Source organism: Cyclopterus lumpus, chromosome 11 (assembly GCF_009769545.1).
Source record: "Cyclopterus lumpus isolate fCycLum1 chromosome 11, fCycLum1.pri, whole genome shotgun sequence".
Classification (NCBI taxonomy): Eukaryota; Metazoa; Chordata; class Actinopteri; order Perciformes; family Cyclopteridae; genus Cyclopterus; species Cyclopterus lumpus.
In genome coordinates, this window is record NC_046976.1 from 10,463,501 (window position 1) to 10,480,884 (window position 17,384).

The 17,384-nt window shown below is 43.2% G+C and overlaps 1 protein-coding gene across 1 annotated transcript in view; it reads left to right on the forward strand.

The window, feature by feature from the left end:
* Positions 1 to 4,562: 4,562 nt before the first annotated feature.
* Positions 4,563 to 17,384, forward strand: part of runx1t1 (RUNX1 partner transcriptional co-repressor 1) — a 56,235-nt gene continuing 43,413 nt past the window's right edge. The window contains exon 1 of the mRNA XM_034545030.1: positions 4,563 to 4,872. Coding sequence (XP_034400921.1) covers positions 4,845 to 4,872 — 28 coding nt within the window. The 5' untranslated portion in view covers positions 4,563 to 4,844. The remainder of the gene's footprint in view (positions 4,873 to 17,384) is intronic.

The window sequence follows — 17,384 nt, forward strand, 5'->3', positions numbered from 1 at the left end:
GCTGTTACATTTAATGCATTGCTTTTCATACTTCCTCCATGAGTGTGGCATGCCATATTCAAATATTTTGTTATTTTGTGAGAGGAAAAATTATTGCGTTTGATTCAGTTCAGTATTGCATGTGAGTGTTTAAATGTCATGTTGATGAGGGAATGTCATGTGGCAGAAATACATCCTGTTAAACCAATAATCCCTAAATATTTCCTCCAATATCATTTGTGAGCCAGTTAACACGGAATTCATGACTCTTTCTATAGTGTACCCGCTTTCGAATCAATTATCCTTGGGAGGGTAATTATTAAAAGTCCCATGACAAACTGACACTCCATGTCTCAATCAATGTTACTTACATTTTCTATCTCCATAAAAGATTCATCATTTATTCAATCTTTGCTGAATCACTTGAGGACAACTTCAAGTTAGTGTTACCTTGGACAAGCTTCTTTATAGGCCCCTGTCAGTGTTTTACAATTCTAGATCTTATCACCGGATTAGCATCACTTTACGCATTATGCAGTTTACTTTTGTAATTGCTCAAAATGGGTTTAATTTCAACTATTATATAGAGTTGGTTTACTCCCTGTGTTTAATACTCACATATACTGTACACTCTTACAAAAACAGCACTGACCATTTTGGAGACTAAAGCACACAAGATACTTTAAAACAAAAGAGACCAATATAGACCAGTATATCTACACACTGATGACCCGAAAGTAGAACTATAACGACTGAGTATTAGGACTCAAAAACATGACTCTACGAAACAGGCAGGTAGACATGATCATTATATACGATTTATATTGCAAGCATGGAAATACAGTCGCAATAGATGGGACATTTCCATTCAAATGGATGTAGCAGTAGACCGCCATGTGGATGTGTAGTGTTACCATTATGACACGCTAACATCCTTATCAACTCAACCCACTTACGGCAAGTCACAGACTCAATGAGGTTTTGCATTAACGACTAATACGAACAGCGGAGTAGTAACGTCATGAAGCGAATGAGCCAGAGTGAATGAGTAAAGTTTAACAAATGCTAAATACACACACTCTTGTCACAGCTTAGATTATTCCGCCATGCTTTAATACCTCTAAAGTGCCACACTTTACAGCCCCACCATAACAACTAGCAACAATCACCATTTTCTTTTGTCCTGGTCAAATGACCACAGAAATCCGTGCCATGCCCATATCTGTTCTATTTCCTGTGTGCCAAGCGTGTAGATTAGAAGAACGACGGTGATCATCTAGAAAACCTGAAAACGAAAATGAGCTAATGTGTTTAGTTTGTCAGTTCTGGGCCATGGTGGAAACATGGCGGCTGCCTCGGTAAAGGGGACCCTCTCAGATGTAGTGGACTCATTCGAAGATAACGAAAAGACAATGATTGCTCTTTTATAGAAAAAATACTTCTTTATATTATATTATATTTCAGCCAATACATCCCACTAAAATGCTACACACTGTTCCATGAAAATCCAGCCCTAAGGAAGCTCCTTTTCATTAGTTGTCGTTCTGCTTATCCTGTTGCTGGTGATGTGGATCATGTTGATGTTAGGCTGCTTGGCCTCAGGCTATGTTGACCCGATGCCAGATAATAATCTGGGGTTCCAATGGCACTTGTTTACTGTCAACTCCCAACTTATATTGGTGTGTTCTGGCTTTGTCTCCACGAATGGTGTGTGTGTGTGTGCGTGTGTGTGCGTGTCAGTGTGCGTGTGTGTGTGTTACAGGTGGCCGCCCAGTAGGTGGGAAAATGCAGGAAGTCTGCTTGTCTGTGTCCACATGTATCAGACGCAGCATGTTTTTCCCTTTCAGAGGCGAGGTATCCTGTGTGTATATGTGTGTGCGTCCTCACATGTGCGTGTGTGTGCATGTCGCCGATCACACTGGGCGGCTGACTTCCAGGAACCCCTGCAGCAAAAACAGGCACTGTGTGTTTCCTGCTCTCACGCACCGTTATCGCAGGACACACACACACACACACACACACGCACACACGCGCACACACACAGATCACTGCCCTATTCTCTTTTTTCCTTGCAGGTTTCCTCAACGCCTATCCTTGTGCCTCCGGCCGTCAAGATGTTTCACTGTGATTGCCATGAGAGAACTTGCTCTCCGGGAACAAACCAGAGGACACAAATAGGCGAGGAGTGACGGCATCCTCACAGCCCCACTATTTTTCTGACCCCATTAGGTTGAATGGGCACATTACTTCGGCACCTTTCTCATGCCAGACTCAGGGGCCACTTCTTTTCTCAAGCATGTAAGCTTCCCTTCTTCCTTCGTTTCATTAAAAACAAAGTCTCTTCTTCTCTTCTTATTGCTCAATATTGCCTCCCTTTCTCCATCCCTCACCTTCTTTCCCTAAATCTATTCACACATCCTGCGTAGCCCACTGCCATTGTCATGAATTGACAAAAGGACCCAGACTGGAAAATGGAAGCAGAGCACCGAGTCCTTGCTCTGCGCTTGCTAGAGACCGTATCTTTCTATATTCCCTTTGAGAACACAATAAAACTCATCACAGAAGCAGTGAGACAAGGGAGAGATGAAAGAGAGAGAAAGATGAGGTGAAAAAAAGAGAAATGCACAATGGCACCGTTGCAAACAATTGCCATTAATGGCATCATCTTCTCCCCACAGAGATTGCGTTGAGGGAACATAAGCTCTGTGTCGATGGTGTGCTAATAATCCACTGAATGTTTTACACACAGTGTGTTACAAAAGTGGAAGAAGTTACTTGTATGATAACAATGCTCTATAAAGTTCAAGGATATGTTGTTAGTAAATACACAACAGTGTTTTTCAAGTGTATCCTTTGTATTTCCCAGGAACTATAGAGACCAAGTAACTAGAAGTAGCAGTCTGACAACAGACCAGAGGAATGTCAACTTTACATCACCTTAATGTTTATTTGTTTCAGCCAAAATGCCTACAATATGAGCATTGCAAAATAGAATAAAGTCAAATCTTTTAATTTCTGAGATGTTATGAACGGGCTTTGGTGCATGACTTGTTCAACCATGCAGTTGAAGTGGACCGGTTGTTATCGCCACGTTGTAAACGTAGCTTCTGCGAGATGACTTCCAGATGGTCCGGGGAAAGTGTTTGCCTTAGGTTACTGCAGGCCAGCCAGCCTGGGCCTTTTTCAGCTGAGGGAAATATAGAGATGTGTGTGTGTGTGTGTGTGTGTGTGTGTGTGTGTATGTGTGTGTGTGTGTGTGTGTGTGTGTGTGTGTGTGTGTGTGTGTGTGTGAGTGCAGACATGTATCGCGCAGTCCTAACTTTCTTTGCACACACACACTAACCAACTAGCTCTAAACTGGCTGGTTCTTGTCCATCAGAGTCCACCAAGTTGTTTTCAAAGCGGGGTCCAAGGATCGCTCTTGCCCCGAGGACACCCCAGGGGGTCCCAAGCAAATCTAAATAAATAACCTTGTTCATTCTATGTAGTTGAATGTGTAGTTATGCATATTCCCACCTAAAGTAAACAGATATTTAAAGGATATGTTCCCTTTTTTCCCTTTGAAGAAGTAATTTCAGTTTAATTGATTAGGGACAGAGATTATATATTTATGTGCTAGAATGTCCTGTGTGCTAAGGAACTTGGTGCAAATGCAACGTCATGAAGATAATCTAAAGTCCTTATTCTGTGCAAAAAGTCATTTGTTTAGCTAAATCAAATTAAGGCTTTGTTTGTCAGTTAGATTGGCTTTCTTCCAAATTTGCAGTCTTTTTTGTACAACATTTTTTTTTTGCAGAAAATTCTAATTTGTGCACATTTTAATCTACTGCATGATCGGTATAGGCCGAGATTGATTTGGAGGTAATAGACAGTACTGTTTTTCTCTCCATACAATTATTTCCCATGAAGGGAGTGATGCATTAATGATGACTCAATGTATTTTTGTGTGTCAGTCAAAAACCCCAAACTTTTTTTTAATGTTTTTTTTTTTGTCCATTGGAATTGCTATTGGAAATGATATTTGATTTCGTCACAGCCAGAATGGACAGAAGAGACATACCGAGGCACGATGCAGACAGATATGAAAAACAAATGTGTTTTATTCTTGGTTAACTTCCTTGGGTAAAACACCTTGGGGGGCGATCTCCCTGGGAGCCCTGGACGTGAAGAAGCGTCGGTAGCCGCTGGTACAGTAGAAACCACTTTGACTTCATCTGACCCCGCTTCTTCCAACCTGTTTTCGGACACACAGATGCTGCTGCCCAATCGCCGCCTCCCCCTCCACAGCAGCGCTTCGGTACCGCCCACCGCCACCTGGCTCTGCTGCGCACCGCCGACTGGAGGCAGAGTGCTGCTACTCCTCTTCCTCACGCCAACGGAGACGCAGAAAATAAGAAGCCCTTCTTGACCGAGGGTGTGTGCATGCATTTCTCTCACATGTAAAAAAAAAAAAAAAAACGATTTTTAAACCATCTCGACCGAATCGACGTTAAAAAGGATTTTGGAGGAAAGTGCGAAAGACGGATAGGAAACCAGACGGGTGCCCCGCGCGCACTGCCGCATCCTCCCTCTCCATCTCTGTTTCATCTCTCCTCCTTCTCTGCATCTGCGCTTTTACAAGACTCCCGGCTTCTTCTATCCCGACTATCCCCAGTGACTGATCACTCATCGCAAAGCCGTGAGCTGTCCTTCTTCTTTTGTCGGAGTTCGAACCTCATTCTGAGCTGCTGGTAGTCTACCGCTTGAGCCCCTGAGCGCTGGACTCTTTAGCTTTCTTCTTCCCGATACAAGCAGATCATCGAGGGGACCTTGCGCGGAGTCAAAAGGACTGGAAATTATTTAGCCCTCTCACATCAACGTACCGCATGGTGGGAATTTCTGCCTCTTTTCAGTGTAAGTGGCCTCTCTCTCTCTCCCTTGCTGTTGTGATTTTTTTTATTCATTACGCCTTGGTTGAGCATTTGGAGCCCTCGTATCCGCGCGTGCACCAAATTAAGAAGATAAAAACATGAAATTAGCTGCTGATCCTATTTCATTTGACGTGTATGATTTGTTTTAATGTTTGGGTATAGGCACACGCTATTGTGCTACAGAGTGATAGACGTTGACTGTTTGGTGTAAAAACACAACATATGTCGGCCTATAAAGCCAGCAATTGCATTATAGCCTTATGTATTTATTTGTATGTTATGTTAATGGTCTTAGATGAACTGTTATGACACATATATTGCAGGAGCGACCAACGCGTGTCTGTGCTGTGGGAGAAAAAACCTCAGTAAAAATAGTTGGGTTTTTTTGTTTGTTGATAAATTGAAGTTGAAGAGCTATATCTTAACATTACACAAGTATAACCGCCGTTTATATACTTTAGGAAACGAGTTCATTTTTGCGTTATTAGAAGAATAGCCATAGTTTCCTCTTCCTGAATTATTGGTTTAATTTGTTTAAATAATGACACCAACTCGCAACTGCTCCTGCATGTCTCCATACAAATCGGATATTAATTCATGAGCTTGAACCTATGGAGAGTTGTTCTCGGGCAACAGGCAACTTCAATTCACGGATCGCGTTTCGATCTGCCATGTCTAGAAATAAATATCATCTGATAATCCCCAGAAAGCATGGGCACTAAAACGTATGTTTTACAGCGAGGGCTGAGTGCATGCATGTTTTTTAAATAAAAAAATAAAACAGATTTTACTGAGTGAATAGAATATTCTTATTGGATTACAATTGTTCTAAATAAGACAACTTGACATGAATGAGATGATTCTGTTGAAAGACATTGTGGTGAGGTACTTGGCCGTCCCTGTGTTCAGCGAGGAGCCTCCTCTCCTCCCTCTGCTCTCTCAGAGAGACTTCATTTGCATTTCAGAGTTGGCATTTGAAAACATCCTCCGGAGCTCCATCACAACTGTCACACGCTCAAATCCATATGAAGTTTCCATCTCTGCCCGGTGCGACTCTGTCATCACCACATAACAGAAAAAGCGCAAAGAAAAATAAAGGTTCTCTTTTTTTTTTTTTTTTAAATGAAGAGGCCTACGGGTTGAAATGAAATGGTTCGGGCTATATTTTACTCCAGTGGGAATGTGTGTGTCCCCCCCCCCCCCCCCCCCCCCCCCCGACCCCCTGTCCCCGACTGAGGAGCGAGCAGACATGCGGGCTGGGGAAGGAGACGGCTGGGGCTCAACCTGCTGTCGATGCCCGCCTGTTCTCACGGCTCGGATTAGAGAGGGAGGGAAATATCTCCTGTGAACCCACAGGGCTTTGGACATTTTTTACGCATGCCGAACAGTCCCATGCAAAGCTTTGTAGGCATTCGAGAGAGTGATCGTTAACCCACTGCAGATGTAGTCCTCCCCAGTAAAATATAGATACAAAGCGTTTATGAGCAGTTGCATTGAGGTCAGACCATCTTCTCAGGTCTTCTGTGAATCCAACACACTAGAATGTCATTGGGCTGTCATGATGCTGTAGCCTTAGTGTTGGTAGCATATTCACGTGATCCAAATGGAGATGGAATATTAGCAGTGTGTGATTCGCTATCATTAATATTATTTACTGCAGTGGTCATTCTACTTGAATTGGTTACCCTGGCCGTCATTTATTGTGTCACCCGTTGTTGTTTTTTATTCTGTGACCACTAGGACTTCCATTAAAGTGGTGACTTGACTGAAAAGACCATTACCTGGAGTGTGTGTGTTTATAGAGATAAAGTGAGAGAGAGACAGAGTGACAGAAGGAGTAAATGAAAGGTACACAGAGCTGGTAAAAGGGGAGAGTAAATGATAAGTGCTGTTTGCAGGTTATCACTGTTTTTGTGTGTGCATTTGGTTGCACGTGTGTGCGTGTGTGTGTGTGTGTGTGTGTATGCGTTGCTGCATTGTCCGTGATAGCTGTACAAACAGACTTGTATTAACGTTAGCTGCTAACTCTCAGTGGTCCAGGCTCTGCAGCATCAGCTAGCACTTCCAGAGGCCATCTGTCCAGCCACCAGCCTGCCTCACACCTGTTCCCCCTCCCTCCCTCTTCCTCCCAGCTCTCAGGCTGTAGGGTCAAATGCATCAGACCACCACTCACAGAAACAGACGTGGCCTTGCAAAAAGGATGGCAGCCATTTTATTATCACCTTCCTACAGACACTCAAACACTCGCACACACACAAGCACAGAAACACGAGTATACCCATCTTTGGCAAGTTGAAGTTCCTTCAGTGCGTTTTGATGCAAAGAGCGAATAGCTTCTAGTGTATGATGCATTCAAACACATCTTTTAGATCACAGCCTCAAACAATAAATTACTGTTATTTTAGAGAGAAAACACTGATTTCTCCTTTGGCACAGAGTCATATCGAGGCTGCAGCGCTGTGATGTGATTACAAAGCACTTCTTTTAAGTATGACACACAGACGTTTGGATGCGGTCCAGGTTTGCTATGTGGTGAATAAGTGATGATGACTCAACATAGTTAATATGCCGGCTACATCATGAAGCCCCCTCGTGTCTTTCTGTATTAGCAGGCTCTACTTTCACAAAGCTGCATGTTGATGCAAATACCCTCGCACCAAAAGACATCGGCTTGGTATTGGATGATGCTCAGAAAAATTGCATCACCTGTATAGTTCAAGATGTGTTGACTTGCAAAATAATCAACTCAACACATCTCTTGTTAAAAGTTGGTTTTGTCGAGCATTCAGAAGAAAAGACGAGCTTCGTCATTTATGGGCTGGCTACATATGATATAAATGCTTTCAAGAGTAAGACGGTTTTGGTTGTTGTTTCTTTGTTGCGTACTTGGGATGAGTGAGCTTTCCATGGTGCTCAGTTGGCTAATAGGAATATTATGTCACTACAATGTACTGGAGTTCAATCTGGTTTCAATCAAGGTTTGTTTGCCATGTCCCTGAAGGAAAAACAAGAACACTTACATTATTTATCTGTCCTTCCTTCTGTTATTGCATGGCGTATAAAGACAAAGATAGTTGAGCTTTTTGAAACAGGCACAGGTTGCATTTGAAGCAGCCATGCAGACACAGGACACATGTCAGCAGTAGAATTGGATACTAAAACCACTGTTCCATGCACTCCTTCAAGATGTATAGATCTGCTCTGATTATTCAGAGCCATCTCTTACCAAGTCCCAGAGTGAATTATGGAGGGAGTCAGTGTGTGTGTGTGTGTGTGTGTGTGTGTGTGCATGCCTTGTAGATCAATAGGCCCATTGATGGTTATCAGCAAGAGGGCAGTTCTCTTCATTGCTTATTGAATTTCATCACCCATGAAAGAGCAGCAGCGGTATAAAACGACTCGCATATGTGTGGGTCTGTATATGGATTTGTGTGCAGGTGTGTGTGTGTGTGTGTGTGTGTGTGTGCGTGTTTGCTCGCTCCCCGGCACTCACAAAAGCAAAAGTTCTTTGTTTTATTGTAGTTGTGAGTTGGCCTTTACAGGGGCTTATTTAATGTCAAAGTCAACAATGAGCACTACAAACTGATTTTATTGGCCTTGTTCGTGTTTTTTTTACTCCAGATAACGCAAGACTTATAGAGCAAGTGAAGAAGACGCCAATAGGGCAGACTCTGACGATTTATCAAGTTTCAAGGACGCAGATAATTCTTCATAGGTTGTTGCACTTCAAGCCATTCAGGTAACAAATAGGAAATCATATTTATAATCGGGTCCTGAATGCAACCAAATTTAAACATCTCCTTTTCCTTTCCTTAACTATGGTAAAAACAGTAACTTACAGTAGAGGCAGCTGTACTAGCACTATTTCTAAATACAGACGACTGGCTGGATCTACATTATAGTTCAAGGTTCTTGGACTAAAACACACTGATAGACATGTGCAGGACAACATAAACACACACATACTGCTCTCTCAGTCCTCTCTATATAGACTAGGATTGAGTTGTTAATTAACTTCACTTTCTCAAACTGTATCGCACACATGCAGACTGGAAGACGCACACTCACACACACACACACACACACACACACACAATCTCTCTTAGGCTCCTTCTCATGATGTCTTTCCCCTCATGCTCTCTCTCTCTCCCCCTGTTTATTTTCCTGCCTCCATCTGGAGTCGACTGATATTGTAATCGCCCTAATGCACATTGCCTTCCCCTCGCACACACACGCACACACACGCACGTGCACACATTCATACACACACACACACACACACACACATATATACATACAATGTGCCATCCTGACAAGCCCCTTTTCTTATTCCAAAAGATAAGCCACTGGATGTGATTCTGTGACTGTGTGTGTGCGTGAGCGTAAGTGCACATGCAGGTGTCTGTACAGTGTGTCTAATGAATACAAAGGGACACACACAAAAGTGTGTTTCTCCCTGCACTCTGGCAAAGGTAACGATATTGAATGGGCACTTCTCAGCGATGCGGAGCGGCGATAATGTGGCTGAGTGAAGATGTTCCCCATTATCGGTCACCTCTTCAATATTCACCTGTCACACAATTTACATTTAAAATGAAGTAGTGGAAGTGTGTGTGTGTGTGTGTGTATGTGTGTGTATGTGGTTGTGTATGTTTATGTGTTTTTGCATGTCCTTTGTGACTGTTGTATGAAAAGGAAAAGTGTGTACGTGTGTGGGCACATGTAGAAGGAGATTACCGCGCTGCCGTCTCTAATAGCTTTTGTTTTGTGATTCAGGAGAGGTTTGGGATGTTGGGTGGTGAGAGCGTGCGCTCACACACGCGCTCACACACACGCTCACACAAATGGCTAGGACACACAGAAAGGTTTGATTGATGGCGAGTATGAGCTGTGAAACTGTGCGATTAGGAGCCCTTTTTTCTTCCTAGTTCACGAGAGGACAATTGTTGAAGAATGAACCGGCTTGCTTTGCTGTCAGTCCATAAAACCTGACCATAAAAGTCATTTCTGCCCTTGTGTGTGTGCATGTGTGTGTGTGTGTGTGTATGCATGTGAGGGAGAGAGGTGGAGCGCTGAGCGCAGACAGACAGCTCTTAAAACAAACAAAAAACAGGCAGGCAGAAAATCTGACAAATTGACAAGAAAAGAGACAAAGAAAGAGGAAAGGGATGAGAAAGAGGGAGTGTGAGGGTGGGGAGAAACCTCACATCAGCACTGTCACGCTTTAGCGCTTTTAATCACCTCAACCGAGGTGGCTTCCTCCATAAAACTTCTAGATTGTTAACGTTGACCTGCATGAGCATGTGAAAATAATTCTCTTTCAACCCCTCTGTTCCTGTTTTAAGAGGACACGATTTACGATCGCCATCCCTGCTTATCAGCTTGGATGCCCCTCATATTTGATTTACAGCTCGGTTCTCTCTCATTAATTTTGATGTACGGATTTGGACGATACACTTTATGAAAAGGGCAGTCGCTGGAGTGGAGAGCAGACTAGCCTGGTAAAAAGAAGTGTAATTAAGATCAGCAGACAGGGAGAGAAAGAAAGAGAGAAGCGCAGATCAATAGATGCAGACAGTGGACCCTCTGTTTTTTTCCCTCTGACTATTGACTTATTCGGTCAATTACAGCCAGAGAGAGAAGAAGAGAAGACGGAGGGTGGTGATGTAGTGTGTGTGTGTGTGTGTGTGTTTGTGTTGGGACATGGGCGCATGCGTCTGCTTACGTATTGTGAATGTCTAAACAGCACAGGGGTGTATGTGTGAGTAAGAGCAAACAGCCAATACCCATCTGCATTTAAGATGTGTTTCTTTTATAATCATAATAGAATACAGTGGACAACTGCAAAGCAGTCATGTTGTTGTAGGACTTCCAGTTGCTCCAAGTCTTTTATCTACCATCAGCAGACAGACACAACTAAATCATTGTTTCCTCTACTGGTTAAAAACCACTGCAGCCAAATAATGAGGCTCTTTTCTTTTTGTGGTTGAATTTGACTTGCATGATGAGTATTGTAGGAAGAGAGGGCTTCCAGCTGTTGTCAGTTAGTGTCACAGACAAACAGGGAGATGGGACAATGGGACAAAGGCCACTCGCTCCGTCTGATTGTCTTGTTGTCAAACCGACAGCAGGTGCCTCAAATGATAAACGCAGAGTGTCAATTATTTCGAGGAAGGGCCATTTTGGAAATTGGTTCAAAGAGAGGCACAGGAGACAGTGGGGGTTACATAAAGAAATTCAAAGGATCTGGTCCATTTCCCCCAAATGGGGCCAAGTAAAAGCCCCATTTTGTTTAACTTCTAGTGCATCCTGTCCCAAGTATTTCCCGCCCCACATCCACATCCAACCTTCAATAGTCTGAATTGTTGCTCGCCACCCTGCCACCAAGTGTTTATGCTCACAGTCGATAAAATCTTCGCCAGGAACAAAATTACAGTCCATTTTATCCCTTAAAAAAATTCTTTTATGGCATTTCTACCTCCAAAAAAAGACAAGATTATGTTCAGAATAATCACACTTACTTTCTCCAAGGGGATAAAGAAAGGTTTTCTGTCTGAAGATGGTGGTTAAGTAAAGAAAGGGGGAGTTGTGAGGAATAGTTGTGAGGCTAGCTGCGTATCAATGAATTGATAGAGATATATCTATATATCCATCTATCTATCTATCTATCTATCTATCTATCTATCTATCTATCTATCTATCTATCTATCTATCTATCTATATATCCATCTATCTATCTATCTATCTATCTATCTATCTATCTATAAATCCATCCATCTATCTATCTATCTATCTATCTATCTATCTATCTATATGTCTGTATCTGTTTCTGTAGTGTCATCTGATATACATTCATGACCCCAGCTGCTCTTATGGATTTGCGATTGACGGCCTTTTCATCAAAGCATCTGTTCCTCCCCCCTGTCGTACTCTCACCATATGGACATGTCATCCTCAGCTGCGCGTTTCATAGTAGCGTAGATGATGTGTCTCCATGGTAACCAAACTCCACTCTTTGGAAATATGATATGAATTATGTTTTTGGCCCCACATGTGCAGGATGTCTGCACACACATAGCGGTGTCTGTATTGCGATGTACCTTGACGTTTATAGTGTTGCATATCGAGTTAGTCAGCGTGATAGTAGACTCATGCAGATTTGGGCTGATACTGCGGCGCTCTCTGAAGTTTTATGGCTCCTGCAGTGTACGGACATGTTTGTCTTCTCTGCGCGATAAAGCCATTTGTGGAATCTGAGTGTTTTTCCAGGACATAACCAGCTCCAGATTGCGGCGAAACTCTTGAGTCTTGGTAACGCTGAGAGAACGCACAGAGCAGAGGAGGGAGAAGGGCTCTCACGGAGCAATAAAAATCCAGGAGAGAGCATAAATCCATCTCCCCTTGTAAGGTCTGAAATTTCTTTGCAGATGTTTCAAGATGTTTGGCCCAAGTGATGGTAATTTCTTGCCCATCTGTCTTCTCTCCTCCCCCTATGTCTTTTTGATCAACATCTGGTTTTCGGTGAGGCAAAGAAACAAGTATCCTTTATAAGCCAAGGGTTCCCAGTTCCCCCTCTGCTTGTGCTATTAACTTATCCTCAACTACTGCTCTCTCTCTGTACACACATACTCACATATGCTAACTATTAGAAAGTCATACCATTCAGAAACTGTAATAACTTTCAGTGAGAGGGGGGGAGATAAAGTATTTTGACTTTTTTGGTTCTCTCTTCACTTTTTCCATGACTGCAAAGAATTTGGGGTTCTGGTTTTTATGCTTCCCCTGTGAAAGGACACATTATTGCTGAGTTGTTAGTTTGGGGATGCTTTAGTGAGAGGAAAGCCCCTTCCCCTGAAGCATTTGAGTGGGACTCCTGAGTCTCTGTCTGCACCTCGACTACCCGTTTAGGAATGAAGAGAATAGAATCACAGACCCATCCAATAACGAAACAAGAAGACATGTTCATTTAGAAATTAATGGACGCAAACCTTTCGCTGCACAATTCAGCAGTACAGCAAAATTAAGATCTCAATTAGCTATTTCCTCTTTGGCAATAGTAAATTGTCCATATAATAATTCACAGCTGCGCTTATTGTTTCGCAGCTGCAACGTTATGTTTCCGAATTAAAGCACCTCACACCCGGAGCTGAACTGCACGTCATACAGCATACAGACAAACACACACACACACACACACACGTGTGCACTCACCAATTTGCTCTCTCACATGCTCACAGACAGTAAGAAGTTGAATATGTAACATAGACAAGCAGCTCAGCTCCATATGCTAAGCGTGTGCCATGTAAGTTGGTGTACAGTGTTGCTGCTGTGTTTCTGTTAAGGTGAACAGTGTCATGTGAACAGACCTGTACGCACACACACAAGTTCAAAAATACTAATTTTTGCTTCTGTTTCTTGAATGCACAAACATGCACACACTCATTCCACCACATACCCATATCCTACGTTTGTCATTAAACTAAGGCATGCTGAGCTCATTGTTACCACCAATTATGTTCTATTATATACGTTTTACTGGAACACAACAGACGTTTTTACCAGTTCATCAAAGTGACAGGTTTCCCCTAACATATAGTTTGGGTTAAGGTTAGCTGTATGCAACAAAAACTAAAAGTTAGAATTCTATTGTTGCGAAGCCCCAGCAGCTACAATATATTTGTAGACAAACCTCTTAAGTTCACACGAGCTGGCTCTGTATTTAGATACAACGAGTCTACTTTGCCTGAGGCTACGAGACAATAAAAACATGCAGCCACAGATGCCCCGAACTGCCAAAGACGCTAATGCATTAGTCGTGCAACGCCCCGGGGCTTCTGGACAATAACAAGAACAAGTCACCAGCTGATCAAGGGTGGACGACACACACAGGTTCACGCACGTGTGTGTTTATCCTGATCCAATGTTTGTTTACTATTACCATATAAAAGGGATTACACTAAATCACACAAATAATAATGTAATAATCAAGTAATTAGTTCAGTATTAGATAGCCCGTGTCTCCTATAGATTTGACGTAATGCGTATTGATTATCACAACTATGATGGCACAGCCTGTCAGAGTTTAGGTATCGGTGCTCAGATATGGACCAGTGTAGGAACAATAAAAAATGGGACTCTTGTGTTTTGGAATAAAAGCCAGCTTATTAAGCAGGGTGCGTGAGGTCTATGTGTTTGTGGCTCTGATATAAGCCTGCTTGCCTTTGCCAGTTGGAGAACAAGACCCTGGAAATTGGGGAAAGTGGGAAACGGAGAAAATCAAGGGGGGCACATTTGTGAGTGACTCTAAACCGCTGGAGACTGCTGCCAGAAGCCACAGAGTCGAGCAGAGAGAGAGAGAGAGAGAGAGAGAGAGAGAATATACCCTGAACAAGATTCCAAATTGTTGAGCCTAGATACAAGCTTCAGCTTTCTTACCTCTAATGTGTTTTTGAGATTCTCTGTCTCTCTTTTAGACAGCCATTAATGCTAAACTGCCTCTACGCTGGAAGCATTTCAGCATTTGAGGAAAAATAACATACGAAATCAGTCAACCTATATTTAACTTGTCCATGGGAAGGAGCTCACACAGCCAGTCGTAACCACAGATACATGCGAGCATATACACTTTATATAGCTGCTCTACTGTAAGAGAAAATGATAGTACAACTGGGTAATAAGAGGTTGTGGAAAAATGCTGTATTTATGGTATGTGGAAGAAGGTTTGTCGATGGAAACCTACAGTTGTTATTTTAAATATATTGTGTCTTCTTACTTCCAACGTGCCAGTGTTTTCATTCACACCCTGCACAACACAAGTTAAGTCAGGATGTGGATTTTAATGTGAAAAAGACATCATGAACTACACAAATTCACAGATCCTAATACAATAGTTCATTTACAGAAGGAACATTCATTATTTTATGAATTTCCCTGAGAATTGGAAGCAAACACAAGTGACAATGTTACAAATCTCTACATAATACCACAAGTAATGCCTCCACCACATCCACATCTGCAAGCACAGATTGATGTAGAACCACAAACATGTACACACAGTCACATACACACTCTGACATCCCTCCATCCCCTGAAAAAGCATCAATTATGATACTGCTGAGTTTGGAAAGGTTGTACAGTGTCTCTCTCTCTCTCTAGCGTCTCAGAGCAGCAGTAATGGTGCACTTGTGGCACGGACATAGTGTTTCATTTTACCAGCCAGACACAGGGCCAGTCTGGTTCAGGGGGAGAGCACAACAAAAGAGATGCTGTACTTACTGCAAATTTGTTCAAGTCGATACGGGAGTCACAGATGTACGTTGAGTTATTGGTCACATTAGGTCTTACTGGCAGTAAAGCAGGCCCTTCCTGTCATAACTACACTGAAAGAAAATCTTTGTCCTGCTCTCTTGGCCATTTTCTTTCCTTTCTGCTGTCTTCCATTGTCTCTTTTTCACCTGTCTTGCATATACAGTATATGTGAATGTGCATATGTGTGTGCATGTTAGTCAGTAAATAAAGCTTTATTTAGCACTTTTCTAAATACACAGTTACAAAGTCCTTTGACAGTTGGCATAACATATGTCCTCCTCTTGTTGTCATGGACACAGTGGGGACTGAGTGTGCGTGTGTGTGTCTGCGTGTGTGTTTCACCTCCAAGACCCCTAAAATAGAGCTGTGTGCAGATCCGGTCAGGAGGATCAGGACCACATTCAGACTTCCCTCACTTAATTCACGTCTTCCACTTTTTAATGTTTGTCTCGATGACTAACTGCCATCAGGAAGTTCAGAGTCCACGGCTGCTCTGGTTTCACTCACTGTTTGATGCCCCGGACCAAGTCTGAAGAAGCCAGATAGGACAGCCTGCTTACCCAGGGAAGCAGGCAGGACAGTGGGGTCAGGCCCAAGGTCATCGCTCCCACCACCGCCCTCCTCCTCCATCAACTATCCTCCATCCGCCTTCAATCCAACAACTACGGTTCCAACTTTTATTACCTGAAAACAAGCGAAAACATCCTGGCTCAACCTGGCTGAGTATATTGTGTGTACGTGCACGTTTATTTTTGCATGAGAACAAGATATTTATTTGAACACTGCAATACTGACTATGGACACACACACACACACACACACACAAACGCTGTCCCCCTCACACACATCCTGACCCCGACCAGCCAACCATCCGCACCCCTCTCCTCTCCGTTGCTCTCGAGACTCCTCCCCTCCTCCCCCTTCCAGATTCCCCTTCTGGTTCCCTTTCTGGTTCCTGACCACCGAGGCTATCTCTGGATGGCCGGCGGTTCCTCTCATTCTGCCGGCCCATTGTGTGGTGAGTTGGGCTGGGCCCTGGGCCCCGGGGGCCGGGAGGGGAGCCAGGAATGATCTGGTTCCTGTTGCTGTAGTTAAAGGAACTGTAGCACCGTTTCCATTAGTCTATCATAACTGCTGTGAAACAGATTTGTTGTGCAATTTTTTTGTTGAAAACACTTACATCCATATAAATTGTCTCCCTCTCTTTTGGAAAAGTGTGGCTTTGATAATGAGAATCGGGTAGTTTATTTGGATGCTTTGGGTGTAATGCAATTTGTTCCACAGCTGGACAGGACACGTCTGTATTGTAGATGATGCAGCACAAACATTAATGTGTTTACTCTGGGACTCAGAAGCATACATTTATATACTTAGAAAAGACAGAAATGTGTTATGATATTGACCATAACATGCCACTGTCAAAGGCACTGCTGGGCAGGGAGTCATCCATAATGCTATTTTCAAAATCACCCTCTTCATTTAACTTATAGCACATCACCCACTCGTAGCCACGACCATCGTACCTTGTGTCAGTTCTACGAGCTCCGTCCACTTTGTGCTTTAGGACTTTCTCCCTGTGAGACGACTCGCTCTCCGTGGTGTGTTGCTGCACTGGCTGGTGCACTCAGTTAATTATGACCGCCACGCGAGGCTGTCACAGTGATTCACTATGGAAAGAGAGAGGAAGAGAGAGGGAGAGGAAGGAGAGAGAGTTGGCAGGTGTACAGATGTATCGTTAGCGCCACCCAGTGATGCAGAGAGAAGAGAATAGCAACGGCTACTCAAGAAAGACTTGAAGGGGCGGTGATTTTGACAAACTGTATTGCCACACATTTTCCCTCTCTGTCTATCCTTCTCAAGTGTCTCCCTTCCGCTTTCTTCTCTTCTCTCCATCTCCTATCTTGCGTCTCAATCTTTCATCGCCCTTGGCACTCCATTTTCTCCATCTTTCTTTTTTTCTCCTTTCTCCATTTCGCCAATCCTCTTGCCAATGTCAGTTGTGCTGTCTCGTGTACTGTTGCGACAAATCAAGCGCTCCATTCATCTGTTGTCAACGGTGTTACAGAGAACTGAAAATGTGCGCTCTCTTCTCTCCTCTGTTGCCACTGACAGCCACCTCTTTATCCCACCCACTTTCTCATCCCTGAGCAGGTCAGAACTGGGCCGAGTAACCCAGTGCTGGATAAA